Source organism: Setaria viridis, chromosome 3 (assembly GCF_005286985.2).
Source record: "Setaria viridis chromosome 3, Setaria_viridis_v4.0, whole genome shotgun sequence".
NCBI lineage: Eukaryota > Viridiplantae > Streptophyta > Magnoliopsida > Poales > Poaceae > Setaria > Setaria viridis.
The window spans coordinates 9,810,341-9,825,110 of NC_048265.2; the positions used below are offsets into that span (position 1 = coordinate 9,810,341).

Consider the following 14,770-nt stretch of genomic DNA (forward strand, 5'->3'; position numbering starts at 1 on the left):
TCCACTGCTCCGCCCTCCCTCCTCCTGTCCTCCAAGTACAGCAACAACACGCCCCCGCGTCCCCAGGCTCTGCGGCCGTCGGAACGCCTGGGAGACTGCTCCCCGTTTCACGTGGCCGCGCGCGGCCGGCCCTCCCCTCCCTTTTGACCGCCCTGCCGCGCTCCCTTGACCGCCCGCCCTGCAGGCCGCCGCAGAGCACATCAGCAGGAGGAGGCAGCAGGCAGACATGCGCGCGGGCACACGCGCCACACCCGCAACCGCATCGCATCGCATCGCTTCCCGCGCCGCGCGCACCACCACCGAATCCAGCCAACTCGCATTGCCACTGCCAGACGCCCTCTCCGTCCTTATAAAACCCCCGGAGCCACATGCCACGAGCCCACGACCACCAGCAGCTGCAGCTTCGTTCATCCCATCCGCCAGTCGACACAGCGCCCAACCACGGCAGCCGCTCGAGATCGCGGCCGTGCCCGCTGCGTGCCAGTGCCCACGAGCGTTCGAGCCGACAATCCCTCGATCACCTCCCTGCTCCTGCTCCTGCTGCACACTGCCCGCGCGCTACGATCCAATTCTTATCCCGATATATACCACGCCAGCCACTGCAAGCAGTAGCTGGGCTTCTGCTAGCCCGGGCCGTGCGTGAGTCGTAGCCTGTAGTACCTGCATTGCGCACAGGATGCTGCAGGAGATGGCGCTGTGCGCGTGCGGGCGGTTCTACGCCGGGGACGGCTGCGGCGGCCGGTGCGCGGGCGCCGCCGCGGCGTCGTCGGCCTTGTCAATGCTGTTCCCCGTGGCGGTGGAACAGTGCTACTACAGCAAGGAGGATGACAGGTCGCCATACGTCGGCGGCGGGGCGGTGGACTGCACGCTGTCGCTCGGCACGCCGTCCACGCGCCGGGCCGAGGCGGGCGGGCGCGCGCGCGCAGCAGGCGGCGGCGGCGGCGGCGGGGCGGCGCCGTCTTGCAAGGAGTCCGCCGACCGCGGGTCGCCGCCGGCCCGGCGGTGCGCCAACTGCGACACCACGTCGACGCCGCTCTGGCGGAACGGCCCGCGGGGACCCAAGGTGCGTTGGCGCGCCGCGCGCGCGCGCGCTCATCGACCTTCTACCTCGTTCGTGCCGCCACGCCATGCAATGCATGTGCATCACAAGCTGTTGATCTCACCAAGTTCTTTTGCCCTGTGCTTGCAGTCGCTGTGCAACGCCTGCGGGATCCGGTACAAGAAGGAAGAGCGGCGCGCCGCGGCGGCCGTAGCGCCAGCGCCGGCGCCACAGGACGGGTCGTACGCGTGCGGCGGCTACGCGAGGCAGCCGCCCCCGCCGCAGTGGGGATGCTACGGCCCGGTCGCCGCGGCGAAGTCGGCGTCCTTCGGGATGTACGGCGGCGGCGACGTCGTCGACGCGGCGGCCGACGGGCCCTGCCTGTCGTGGATGCTCAACGTGATGCCGTCCTCGCCGGCGTTCGCCGTCCGGGAGAGGCCCACCCTGTTCCAGTACTACTAGCTAGAACTAGGCTACTGACAAGAGTAGTTTAGTAGTAACTTCTTCTTCTTTTACCAGCTTAATCAGTTCAGCAATGAGATCACCACAAAGTTGTATTGTACTGCTAAGTGCTAGGCGACCAACATGCAAGATTGGAAGTGAAGCCCGCGTGCCAAATTACCTACCTGTTCTTTAGATCTCGCCTGCGATTTAACTAACAGAACTTTTCACTGTTCGGTAATCATCACTATTTGATCCCAAAAGGTGAGTTGATATAGACGACGGCAGAGATGTTTGCACACCTTCACGCAGCGTGAGGTCACTCCAACGATCAATCATCACCTGCTCTGCATGGCTGCTTACATTTTGGGACCCACGAAAGGATCCTCCTTTTGATTCAGTCTACTGTTTTCAACTCGAGTTGCCTCCTGTTTAAAATGACCCACCAAACCTTGTCAGAACAAGGCCTACACTGTCAGTTAGCAGAAGTACCAATGGGACTAGCAGAATAAAATGTCAAAGGCAGGCTTCAAGAAATGGACTTCTGGTTGATCAGGAACAATACACCAAACTGCTCGTGTTTACATTGTATTCGGGAACCAAGATTTGCATTTTATTTTGACAACTGTTGTTGATCGTACAATGTCTGAGGTGGAAACAGAAACGAAAGCAATACAAGATTCACTGCACAAGCATTTACATGTCTATTTAGGAAAAGTTAAAACAACACTGTAAAATCTCATGTACAAAACAAAGTATTAACAGAAAGAATGCATGGCCTTTATCCAGTGATTTGAGTTGCGGAAGAATAGCCAAGAACACTGATTATGTGAACCAATTCTTGCCATCTAAAGTGAGAAAAAACTCGAAGAACCATTGCATACTTTGATGAATGCTGGAGCTCAGCGGAACGACCATTGTATCTCCTCGAGGGTTCTTCCCTTTGTCTCTGGCACCCAAAGGATGACGAACACAAGAGTGAAAGCACTCACAATCAAGTAGGCGGAAAACGTACCTGTACAATTTGGGAACAAAGGTAACCTGTGTAAGCACTCACAATCCTGTGTATGATCCTACTCTACATAAGAGAGATGCACAAATGTATACCTCCAGCACTCCAGCTGAGCAGCAAATTCGCTGTCATTGTTATTCCAAAGGATGTCAACCAGTTGGCCAGTGTCGCAAAGCTTCCTGCGAGACTCTTGATGCTAACTGGGAGGATCTGAGAAAATGCAAAGTTTGAAATAAGCCTTACAGGTTGCTTACACCATGTGCCCAAGAGCGTTTGCTCCAAAACTGTGTTATGAACAGTGCTCTTCAGTGGAAACCTAAAAATGGGAGAGAGGCATCTTATGCGCTATATTAGCTATGCGATAAGGTACTATACCTCAGACATTATGATCCATGGAATCGCACCCATACCAAAGGAGAAGGCGACAATATAAGCCTGAAAGGAGTATTTGAGTTAAAATTTATGGCACATATTCTACACTAAGAAATAAATGTTCAGAAGAAATGTAATTGACATACATACCACGAGACCAACCAAGGACACCATACTTAAGATGTTATACAAGTCAGAGTCATGTGGAATATTATCCTGAAACGAATAAACCATGATAAGAAAGAAGAATATCCAGTGGATTGAGATGAGAGACCCTGCAATAATACTGCAGTAGGACAAAGAGCACAGAAGAACTGTTATCTTATCATCAGAATCTTATCACAAAGGAACATGAGCATACCTTGATGAAAAATACAACAGCAACTGCAAGAAGGCTTAGAGTCATCCCAGCAGCAGAAATCTGTAATGTGTAATGTGAACTGACATTAAACTAAGCTACATAAAAGTTACAAACTAGTAATAGCTTTAGAGGGAAGCAGAAGTTACAATAAGGAGGATTCGTCGGCCAGCTCTGTCCAAGAACGTGGTTGTAACACCAGTGGCAAGAACCTGATGGAATGCTGTTAGAAGCTTAATATAAGATACAAAGAGACTAGTCAGGTCTGTCTAGTTATTAGTTACATGCCTGGATAGCTCCAAGTGCAAATGTGTCCAGATCACTGTTCTTGAGCCCTGAAGAACTTTGATTGTTATATTTAAATACAAAAGCTAAAACTAAGTATTTAATACAAAATATACGCAGTTCTCCTGCGTGTTTGAGAAAAAAAGAAGCTAAAACTGACTGCAGCAGCACTGTTGTAGACAAAGACAGAGGGGACATGATGCTTTTGCAATAAACAATGAAATGGCATCATTCATCAAGGATTCAAGGCCATGAGGAACCATGTTACAACTTACAAGGAGATTCATTTATTAGCTTTCTTGAAAATGGTATAGTGTGTTAGGAACAATAAGGCCACTTTATCCCAATTTCATTATTTTGATATTTGTAGCCCACTACATTATTCCTACATCTGGAAAAAAACTGCCAATCAGATGTTCATGATGGTTATCTAGCAAACACTTCCCCTAGGCCCTAATGCGCCAATTATTCGCAAGTTATCCAAAATTTCTAGCCTAAAATTATCCTCAACTAGTAATAAAAAACGCAAGCCAGTGAAACAAGTGCACAGCTTACCTGCAGCTTTGAAGATGCTACTTGCATAAAAAAGTATGCCGTTTACTCCACTTAGTTGTTGCAGCACAAGTAGGCCAATTCCTAGCTGCAAGAAGTTGTAGCTTTGTCAAAAACTGACAGTTATGAAATGCAATTGCTAATTTGGTACGAAATCATCACATAAAGTTAATTTACAATTAGGGGTGTGCGGAATTTCTTTTGGTTCAACTCTTGAAAACGGATTGTAGTCCTTTTGTTTGCTGATGTTACCGCTCTCTGCACAATGGGGGTCAAAGCTAAAAGTTAGTTGAAGAATGAAGTACATAGAGCCATGTGCCCAGTGTTAAGAAAATAATAATATTCAAAGATTGTTCACATAAATTGTGTTTAGTAAGCCTAGAAGAACGAAAGAAAATGCATGCCTTTATATCATTAACTTCTGCAGTGATATCAGCATCAAATCCCCTCAGAACTTGTAGAGAAGTTTCGCAATCGTCCATCATATTCATCTTTGCCTAGAAATATAAGAAAAAATAATGGGCATTGGAAATTTCAATTTGCCGCAATGATTAGAGTTCATTATCCAACTTGCACATGTATATACCAGCCATCTTGGAGATTCTGGAATGAAGAATAGGCCAGGTATCAACACTATGCAGGGCAAGGTTCCTACAAGCATGGCATCACACACTTTAGGATAGAAATTATCTGCAACAGGGTCTAAAATAAAAATATTTGCTTAATATATTTCTATTATTCAATATCTATTTGCTCAAATCTATTAAGTTGCATACACCAACTAGTACAATCCAAAAAGCCTACTTCAACACTCCCCCTCCCGTGCAGGCTCTCTTAGGCTTCAAATGTGGAGATAGGAGTCGGCTGTAATTATTTTATTTAATTGAACCCGATAGGATTCAAACCTGAGACTTATGGCCCTAATAACAAATTGAGTTGCATGCGCCGACCAGTTCAATCCAAAAGCCTAAGTTGATGGAAAATATGGGCAATTCACTTATACTTCAACAAAATCATTTGAAGATGCTGACAATGCAGCTGAGAGTTAAAGTGCAAACTAACAGCAATAACAACAGCAGATTTATTAATGTATCAGGGTTAGCCACAATACCTATTACTGCAAGAAGCCTCCAAGGAACAAACATGCCGAGCAAATAGGCAAACATGATACCAAGGGTTACAGACAACTGTAGAATGAAAAATTGCACAATGACGTCAGCATAAACAAGCCAAAGTGTTTGCCTCGCAAAAAAGATAAGATGCTTGTGAGCATGAGCGAACCTGGTTCACGGAGCCAAGAGCTCCTCTCATGTTCTGAGGAGATACTTCTGCAATGTATACTGGTACCTGGAGTCACAAAATTCAAATATCAAATTAGGTGTTTTAACCAGTCCATGATTCCATTGTTCTTCTGCCAATAAAATAAACTTTATAGGGACGGATCACTTCATCTAAAAAATGTTGACATCTCAGTTGATCTTCTTCTTCATTTTTTACAGTTTAAAAAAGCACAAGTATTCAAACTCTTAAGGCATGAATCTACTATGCAGAAATCAGGCATGGAGTATTACTATACTAACCACATAGGAAATGATACCGACACCAAATCCTTCAAGCAATCGTCCCATATACAGAAATGAAGAGTCCTGTAGAGCAGATATCAATAGCCATCAAGTCTATGTTGCTATCTGTCAAGCAATGTATGGAGATAAACTAAGAAAACACTTAGTGCCATACTTTTGCAAAGGAGATTGCAAGCCAACCAATGATGTTTGGAATCGCTGCAATCATCAATGACTGCAAAAACAGTTAGCAAGCCAATTAGTGTAGAAGAGTACAGCTTCAGCACAAAACATCTCTTCAATTGATAAAAACATCTTAAGTGAGACTAACTGTTGATGTTGCCAAAAGTTGAAAAAAAAAGACAGGACTTTGGTATAAAATATACTTCAGCCATACCTTTTCCGCCCAACCGCATGATTGGTGATGAGCATATGAATGGCAAAGATAACTAACGAATTTATGAGCATAAAAATTGAGGTCATAAGACTCATAACCCGATTAAGCCGTACAAGAAATTCCAGAGAGAAAATTAATCCACTTTTAATTTCAGTCGGTAAGTAGTGCATGGTACTCTCAATTCTCCGCACCATTATCCAAACCAAAAAAGAGAGAGGAAAAGGTGACATTAACCGTCGTTAACTGTCAGGCTCAGGCAAGAAGTAAATGAAGAAAAGGAGCGAATTCTCACCCCTTTACGGCCAACGTACTCAGCCATCTGCCCGCTGGCGATGGCTCCGACCATGGCGCCCACATTGGACAGCGAGCCGAACACCGAGAACTGCGGGGGCACGGTCAATCATTTCAGACAAGAAGAAACCTCAAAGCGAGTGAAGCAAACGTAGAAGTTACAGCCGGAGTCAGCACGCGCCTCGGAGATGGAGAGGTTGAGGTCCCGGATGATGCCGTCCTGCGTCGGGGACGAGTAGCCGCCGGTGAAGCCGAACTGAATGGGGCCGAGCGCGACGATGAGCGTGCAGAGCAAGGCGGAGACGTGGGACTCGCGCAGGACGGCCATGGAGGAGGTGCCGGCGTTGAGGCTGGACTGGCGCGACCCCATCCCCATCCGGTACCAGCTCCCGCTGTTGGGCAGCAGCGGCTTCTGCAGCGCGCCGTCGTGGTCGCTGCCGCTCTCGTAGCCGCCGCCGGCCCTGTTGCTCGCCATGGCGCCGCTCTCGCCGGATTCACGATCGCCGGCCAGCTGGCCGCGAGATTGGATTTGTTTCCTCTCCTGTTGGGAATTGGGATGGGGGGAGACGACGAAGCGAATGTCAGGAGACCCCCTTCGCCTCCGTTGAATGGGGAGTGGTTTTCGACTAATCTTGTCGGAGCGGTGTAGGGACGTAGGGTCCCACGGGTCAGAGTAGGGACCCCACCGGTCAGACACACATAAACGTTTGCTCTTTGCTCAGCTTAGCCGAGCTGGCCAGGAGGGCCAGTCCACTCTTTTTCCTAGAACTGCCAGCTCATCATCCACGCATGCATCTACCTGTGGATGGATAAATGATGGCGGTGTTGTTTTGCCGTTTGCACATATTTTTCTTCTTCCAAAACTACCTGTACGTCCTAAATTCGTACCCATAAATGCCTATACTACCGGCTGCCGGCGGTCATGTTCAGACAGAGATGTGTTGATGTGCAATGGTCTTTTTTCCTGATACCGATCAAGCTGCAACGCAACGCAGGTGATGGATAAGGGGTGTTGGATACACCTCGGGTGTTTGGGAGCACTCCACTCCACGAAAAATTGCTTCACTCCACCAACTCCGAAAATTTCGCAGCCAAACGCGTCTAGCTCCAGCAACTCCGGCTCCAGGAAAAAGGTGGAGCAGGGAGGTAGATCCACGTTTTTTGTGGAGTACCTCAAGAGGTGCTCCAAAAACCCCATTTACAGACCTCCTCGTGGAGTTGGTGGGTATTTACCCACCATTGCCACTCGTTACACAGGTTACCGGTTCGCGAAACAAAAAAAGCCTCCCGTCGCGCCGTGCCGCCCCTGCCTTCCACCGCGCCGCTGCCGCGCCGCCCGCCCGCCGCCCCTTGCGCCGCCCCTCCCACCGCCCCGGCCGCCCCTCGCGCGCTCGTCAAGATCATGTCCAAGGTGTGGATGACTTGCTTGCTCGTGTAGATGACTCCGTGCTGCTGCTCTTGCGATGTGCAAACAGGAAGAAAGATGAATTGCTTGCTTGTGTAGATGAGATGGTGTTTGAGTTGTGATTGGTTCTCATCGTCATTTCTGATTGATGATCAAGATTGTTCTACATTTCCGATTGATGAGCAAGATTGTTCTACATTTCGCATGATAATTTCTTGTAATATATGTAGCACTGTTTAAAACTAAGAAGAGAAGAGGAGAGGAGAGAGAGGAAGAAGAGAGGAGAAAATAGAAGAGTATGACATGTGGGTCCGTTCACAAAGGGTAAAATAGACCATTCACAACAAGTGCTCATGTTTTTGGAGCTGGAGCACTACCATCAGCCAAACACGTGCAACAGCTCCATGTTTTTTTGGAGTTGGTGGAGTGGAGCTAGAAAAGTGTGGAGTTGGTGGAGTGGAGCTGGTTTTTCTGGAGTGGAGTGCTCCCAAACAGGCCCTTAGTGCCCGTCGTATCGAATGTTTGGATAATAATTAGGAGTATTAAACATAGACTATTTACAAAACTTATTGCATAGATGGAGTCATATTCGCGAGACGAATCTATTAAGCCTAATTAGTCCATGATTTGACAATGTGCTGCTACAATAAATATGTGCTAATCATGGATTAATTAGGCTCAATAGATTCGTCTCGCGAATTAGTACAGGGGTTCTGCAATTAGTTTTATAATTAGCTCATGTTTAGTCTTTCTAATTAGCATCCGAACATCCGAACACTCCTAAAGTTTAGCATCTTAAGTATCAAATAACCCTGTGACCTTTGCGAGAGGGGGAGAAACCCATCCACATCGGATAGACAATGACATACTTGAGAAAAGATATTTTTCCCCCTTGCAAATTGATGATTGCACGTCTTGCTTGTCAGTGGGAAACTCTGACTGACAGATGTGGCCGGCTCCGGCATCACGCTATCACTGCGAAGACCCTGTTTCCAAGTAGGTCGCACGTTGTGCCAACCCACGTTGATGGCAGCTGGCGAGCTGCTCATACCCACGTCAGATTCATATGCGAGAATAAGCATTTCTTGGATAATTTTTTTTTTGCTGTTTTAATATCTGGCTGCCGTGCTTCTCGTGGAGGGTACAAGTAGAACAGCTCTTACGAAAGAGCCACGTGTGGTTGCTCGCATGCTGGAAAAGGCCAAGGAACATGTCGCATGTGCAGATCATGCCAACCAGATTTTCTGATCCGGAACTTTGATGATTGGGATGCATCGATCGCCGGAAGATCTCTCCGTTTGGTAGCACCCGATCCCTCGCGCCCCTCGCCGACGCGGAGAGCCCCCCACCGGCGCCGGCCTCCATCGCAGCAGGCGCCCTACCTCCACGACCTCGTCGCCGGGATAGAGATGGCGAAGAGCTCCTCGCCGAGGTCACACCACTCACCACACCAGCCGCAGCCACGGTCACGCGCTCAGACGGCCGCCACCGGGGATATGCTCGTAAACAACGTGGGCTCTGGAGCTGTTTAATGGGCCTCCGCGCGGCCTACTGTTTTAGGACGCGAAATTTTCCCCCGGGATCCAAATATCAGCAGCCCAGATTGGATCGTGATCATTCTCCGCGATCCAAATTAGGTGGGCTCAAATGGGCCGCAGCATTCATCCGCAGCCGGTCTAGCCCACTGCATCACCCGTTTGCACCAACCTTCCTCGAACCGTAGAGTCTCCATCGGACGGTGTACACGATCCCCATCCCTACAGTTTGCCCTTGCTCACTCCAGTCCTTCGACTTGCATCTCCAGCGACGCCCTCCTCTGTCGTTGGAGCCGCAGCCAGCAAGCGCAGGGAAGGTGATCAGCAACTGGGACGGCAGCCGGCGCGGGCGAAGTGTCAACCAACAACATCCACAGGTATTTTCGCTTTTTTGCGCCTGCGTGCTGTTAGTCTGCCAGGTTATGCCATTTGGTAATTCCTTTGGTAATCCAGTACAGGTACGGTGAACACTGTAACCCGTTACACTTGTAAGTGTCGGCGGAAACATTTTTTCTTTTGTTGAAAGAAACACGAGGCAGGAGGGGTTGCCCCCGACAGAAGGATTCCAGATCAGTCAGTGCCAGAGCACTCATGTTTACATATAACTTTCAGACAATGAACTCTTGATCTTACAACGCTGAAAGCAGAGAACAATTTGATAAGAGACCTTGTCCCAGCATTTACATGTATTGTCCCAGAATTGTACAAGAATGTACAAACTGTGGTATGAACAGTAAGAGTTCGTGACCTTCGCCTAGTACTTGTGCAGGGAAGAATGCCCAAAATTTCCAGCTGCGGGAATCAACCGTTGCATTGTAGGAGAAAACTTCGAAAAATCATTGCATCTGCTCAATGCTGCAAACCTCAGCGAAACGACCATTGGATCTCCTCTAGAGTTCTACCCTTTGTCTCTGGCACCCAAAGGACGACGAACACGAGAGTGAAGGCGCTCACAATCATATAGGAGAGGAAAGTGCCTGTTGAGTTTCCGGAAAAAAAAAGTAACATGGATAAGATACCATTTACAGTCCTATCCCTAGGCAAGCGAGAAGCATAAAATAAAACTGTGAACCTCCAACACTCCAGGTGAGCATCAAGTTTGCTGTCATTGTTATAGCAAAGGATGTCAGCCAGGCTGCCAGTGTCGCAATGCTTCCTCCCAGACTCTTGATGCTAACCGGGAGGATCTGAACATATACAAAGTTTGAGTTGAGTCTTTAGATAACTTACATCATGTACCTGAGTTGTGAAACTCACATACTTGAACCAAAACTATGGTTATGCAGGGAAAAATGGTGCCGTATAGAGGAATGGTCGAAATAAGAAAAAGTCCAAATCCCATTGAAAACTGGGAGGTAGGAATTTTACAAGCAGAGATAATTCAAACAATGTTGATAAGTACTGTACCTCAGACATCATGAGCCATGGAATGGCACCCATACCGAAGGAGAAGGCAATGACGAAAGCCTGAACAAAGCGTTCGAGGTAAAAAGATTTGGCGCGGATTCCACATTTGGATGCAAAGTTTCAGAAGAAATATAACCGAGACATACCACAAGAGCGACCAAGGAGATCATACTTAACAAGTAGTATGTGTCTGAATCATGCGAAACATTATCCTGAAACGAATAGAAGAAAATCACTAGACTGAGATGAGGGACCCTGTGATGATGTTGCGTATCAAAATCTGCTTGAGCCAGGTACTAGTATAATAGTATACTACTGCAAAGATCGCAGTACAATAACTATTATCTTTCTCATTAAGATCCTAGACTAAGGAAACCTGAACATACCTTGAGAAAAAATACAATAGAAACAGCAAGCAGGCATAGAGTCATGCCAGAAGTAGAAATCTGTCATTTGAAGTAGAGTTCAGTCACAGTTGCAGAAAACATGCAAACTAGAGATTGCACAGGGGACAGAAAGTTACAATAAGAAGGATGCGTCGTCCAGCTCTGTCTAATAACCATGTTGTAACTCCAGTGGCAAGAACCTGACAAAATGCTGTGAGCATTAAATAAATTACACACGAACTGTATCAGGCCATCCATTCATCCTAGATACGCACCTGGATAGCTCCAAGTGAACAGGTGGCCAAGTCGCTGTTTGTAACCCCTGGAGATGTTTCGGACATTAAAATTAAAGAAAAAAATGACCATATTATCATCGTTCAAGAGAATTACAAAGGATCTGGAACTATTAATACATAGGCCTATCTGATGTTTTAGAAACTCATTTTCAAGCACTAAACAATTTTAGTTGTACAAAATTCAATGAAATGCCCATGGCCTAGCTGCTCTGTAAGGAACACAATGCACGTGTGTTCCAGAGAAAGGAATCAACTTTATCTCAAATGGTCTTATCTTGCTGATGTAGGAAGAAAATTAGTTTAGAACAATTCTAGTGGTTTGGAAATCGGTAGTCTGCTAAGTTATTCTATACATATGGAAAGCATATTGCCAAACAAACAATGATACTAATAGTTTGCTCCATGATATTAGTTATCTCCAACATTTCCAGTTACATTTGAAAGGTGTCCAATCTGTCGTGCCTAAAACTTATGACAGCTACTAAGAACAAAAAAGTTCAGACAAGATAAAGAATACACAACTTACCTGCAGCTTTGAAGATGTTACTTGCATAAAACAGTATACCGTTGATTCCACTTAAATTTTGCAGTACAAGTAGGCCAATTCCTAGCTGCCAAGTTGACCAATAATCACAGTTAGATACTATAGGTGCCAATTTTGGCATGTATTAAGTCATTAAGCCAACAAAGTTAAGGTAATTACAATTAGGGGCGTGCGGTATTTCTTTTGGTTTAACTCCTGAAAACTGATTGTAGTCCTTTTCCTTGCTGATGTCACTGCCCTCTGCAATATGAGGGTAAAAAAAAGATGATTCCGGTGATTCCAGAAGATAATGAGGTGCGTATAGTAGATCCAAGGAATGGTTCATATAGATTGCATTTAGTCAGTCCAGAGGAAAAGTAGAAAGTCATTGCCTTTATATCATTCACTTCTGTGGTGATGTCAGTTTCAAACCCCCTCAGCACTTGTAGCGAAGTCTCACAGTCTTCCATCAAATTCATCTTTGCCTAGAGATAAGAGCAATGAAAAATGATCGCTAAGATTTCAGTTTGATGCAGCATTGCATATCCAGTTTCTGCATATATATACCAGCCATCTTGGAGATTCTGGAATGAAGAATAGGCCAGGAATCAACACTGTGCAGGGCAAGGCTCCTACAAGAATGGTAACCCAGATATTTAGATAAGAAATTATCTTGACTCCAGACACACATACTAATCTGCACTTATATATAGATGTGAAATTAAAATATCTGACTAGTATATTCTACGATTATAGATATGTTGGGGGGGGAACATTGCAGTTACCGATCTTGTGAACTGAAACATCTGAGGTTAAGTGTGGACTGGAAGCACCAATAATTTAAATCAGTTATAGTACATCAGTGTTTAGCATCTTACCCATCACTGCAAGAAGCCTCCATGGAACAAACATACCAAGCAAATAGGCCAACAATATACCAAGGGTTACAGACAACTATACAATGAAAAATTGTGCAATGAGTCCAACATAAAAAGACCAAGTCTTATTTGTCTCAGAAAAAGAAAAGAAAAGATTCTGGTGAGAAACCATACCTGGTTCACGGAACCAAGAGCTCCTCTCATGTTCTGAGGAGATATCTCTGCTATGTATACTGGTACCTGGTATCACATTATTGACATACCAAGAATTTAGTCATGTAACTAGTCCAAACATCCAATGTTCTTTTGGTGGCAAGCAAATTATACAATGTTCACGGTTCACTTTGTCTCCAACTATTGGAATCTCACTCGATCTTTTCGTCCATGTCTTCAAACACCTTACAACCGCACTAGTGCCTAAGTTTCGAAAGTACGAATCGTTTGTGCACAAAATAAGTAGTCAAGAAATCTTCTCTTACGAACCGTATATGATATGATGCCAACACCAAATCCTTCAAGCAATCGTCCCATATACAGAAATGAGGAGTCCTGTAAAGTAAAGCAGACATTATCAGGCAGGTACAGAAGCAGCAATGGGTGAAAATAAACTCAGAGAACATGTAGTTGTTTCGTACTTTCGCAAAGGATATCGCAAGCCAACCGATGATATTTGGGATTGCAGCAATCATCAACGACTGCAAATATTTGCAAAACAGTTAGAAAAAATAGTAGAGCTTTAGTGCAATTAACTACTGAAATATTACCATACATTGAACAAGAGACCGATCTTGTGTACAGATTACACAATCCTCACATTTTCTTCCACACTAACTGCATGACTTATACACAATGCAGAAAGCAAACGAACATGAAGCAATAGTGTCAAATCCCAATTTAGCTATCTGTACCAAAAATTTCCACAGCATCCAAGCATAAAATTGGTTGGAAATAACTTACTTCGAATTTTAAAAAATCCCACTTGCTTTTTCCTGAAGAAAAAGCCCCCACCTACAAAGAAGTGACTTTTCTATCACGGGAAAGGATGACTTTTGTTGTTGGTTAGTTTAAACAGCCTCCTCTGTATCTAATAAAAGAAGTGATGTCGACCCTTCTCCATTGTCAGCTTACAAGTAACAAACTGATCATAAAATGGAAGAACAGCTGATAACTGCCAAGAAAGAAAGGCGTCGAATTTCTCACCCCTTTGCGGCCAATGTGCTCGGCCATCTGCCCGCTGGCGATCGCCCCGACCATGGCGCCGACGTTGGACAGCGAGCCGAACGCCGAGAACTGCAGCGTGCGGTCAATATCCTCAGGCACGAAGAGACGCAGAACTCAGCAGGAAGTCCGGACGCGACAGAAAGCTTGTGGGTTACCTCGGGGATGGAGAGCTTGAGGTCCCGAACCATGGCGTCCTGGGTCGGGGAGGAGAAGCCGCTGGTGAAGCCGAACTGGATGGGCCCGAGCGCGACGATGAGCGTGCAGAGGAAGGCGGAGACGTGGGACTCGCGCAGGACGGCCATGGACGAGGCCCCGGGGGCGACGCTGGACTGCCGCGAGCCCATCCGGTACCAGCTGCCCGTGTGGACGGCCAGCAGCGGCTTCCGCAGCCCGCCGTCGTGGTCGCTGCCGCTCTCCTCGCCGGCGGCGCCTCCACCCCTGTTGCTGGTGCTACCCATGCCGTCGCTCGCCGGGTTCCTCCCCTCGCGGCGAGCTTTAATTTTTTTTTTCCCCCTGAAGGAGGAGGAAGAGGAACAGAGGACACGATCTTCGCAGAGGAACCGTCGTCCCGTTGAAATGGGAAGTGCCGTCTGGGGGAGTGGGTTGTCTTGTCTGAAGCTCGGTGGGGGCCCACAGGTCAGCGGCCTAGATGAGTTCGCTGAACTCTGAGCTGGAGGGAAGAAGCCGAATCTCCGGTTTTCAACGAATCTAAAATCCAGCAAATTGTTACAGTAGCATTCTTTGCAGCCATTTTTGCATGTTGATCCATTATTAAGCTTCTCCTTGCGGTTTCATTGCCATGAAAGGGCC

General features: G+C 46.7%; 3 protein-coding genes across 4 annotated transcripts; 1 reads left to right on the top strand and 2 right to left on the bottom strand.

Moving 5' to 3' along the window:
* The first annotated feature begins 232 nt into the window (after positions 1-232).
* Positions 233-1,643, top strand: LOC117850108 (GATA transcription factor 15). Its single transcript, XM_034731897.2, has 2 exons — positions 233-1,063; positions 1,190-1,643. Exons 1-2 carry the CDS (start codon positions 677-679, stop codon positions 1,499-1,501), a joined length of 699 nt encoding a protein of 232 aa, XP_034587788.1. The 5' UTR covers positions 233-676; the 3' UTR covers positions 1,502-1,643.
* Positions 1,644-2,066: 423 nt separating this feature from the next.
* LOC117850107 (sugar transporter ERD6-like 4) lies at positions 2,067-6,921 on the bottom strand. The gene is made up of 17 exons (XM_034731896.2): positions 6,491-6,921; positions 6,311-6,400; positions 5,797-5,856; positions 5,640-5,705; positions 5,341-5,406; positions 5,171-5,246; positions 4,646-4,710; positions 4,464-4,556; positions 4,237-4,317; positions 4,063-4,147; positions 3,511-3,557; positions 3,372-3,434; positions 3,226-3,285; positions 3,015-3,080; positions 2,868-2,927; positions 2,588-2,702; positions 2,067-2,495 (listed from the first exon to the last, which is right to left on the bottom strand). The coding sequence occupies exons 1-17, from the start codon at positions 6,782-6,784 to the stop codon at positions 2,383-2,385; spliced, it is 1,500 nt and encodes a 499-aa protein (XP_034587787.1). The 5' UTR covers positions 6,785-6,921; the 3' UTR covers positions 2,067-2,382.
* Positions 6,922-9,812: 2,891 nt separating this feature from the next.
* Positions 9,813-14,533, bottom strand: LOC117847058 (sugar transporter ERD6-like 4). 2 transcript variants are annotated; one of them, XM_034728209.2, is made up of 18 exons: positions 14,116-14,533; positions 13,940-14,029; positions 13,697-13,747; positions 13,375-13,434; positions 13,223-13,288; positions 12,914-12,979; positions 12,740-12,815; positions 12,429-12,493; positions 12,254-12,346; positions 12,042-12,122; positions 11,865-11,949; positions 11,318-11,364; positions 11,180-11,242; positions 11,043-11,102; positions 10,803-10,868; positions 10,657-10,716; positions 10,322-10,436; positions 9,813-10,226 (listed from the first exon to the last, which is right to left on the bottom strand). In XM_034728209.2, the coding sequence occupies exons 1-18, from the start codon at positions 14,416-14,418 to the stop codon at positions 10,114-10,116; spliced, it is 1,560 nt and encodes a 519-aa protein (XP_034584100.1). In that variant the 5' UTR covers positions 14,419-14,533; the 3' UTR covers positions 9,813-10,113. The 2 variants fall into 2 exon arrangements, with proteins under 2 accessions (XP_034584100.1, XP_034584101.1); XM_034728210.2 differs by lacking the exon at positions 13,697-13,747 and having other exon boundaries at positions 14,116-14,532.
* Positions 14,534-14,770: the final 237 nt, after the last annotated feature.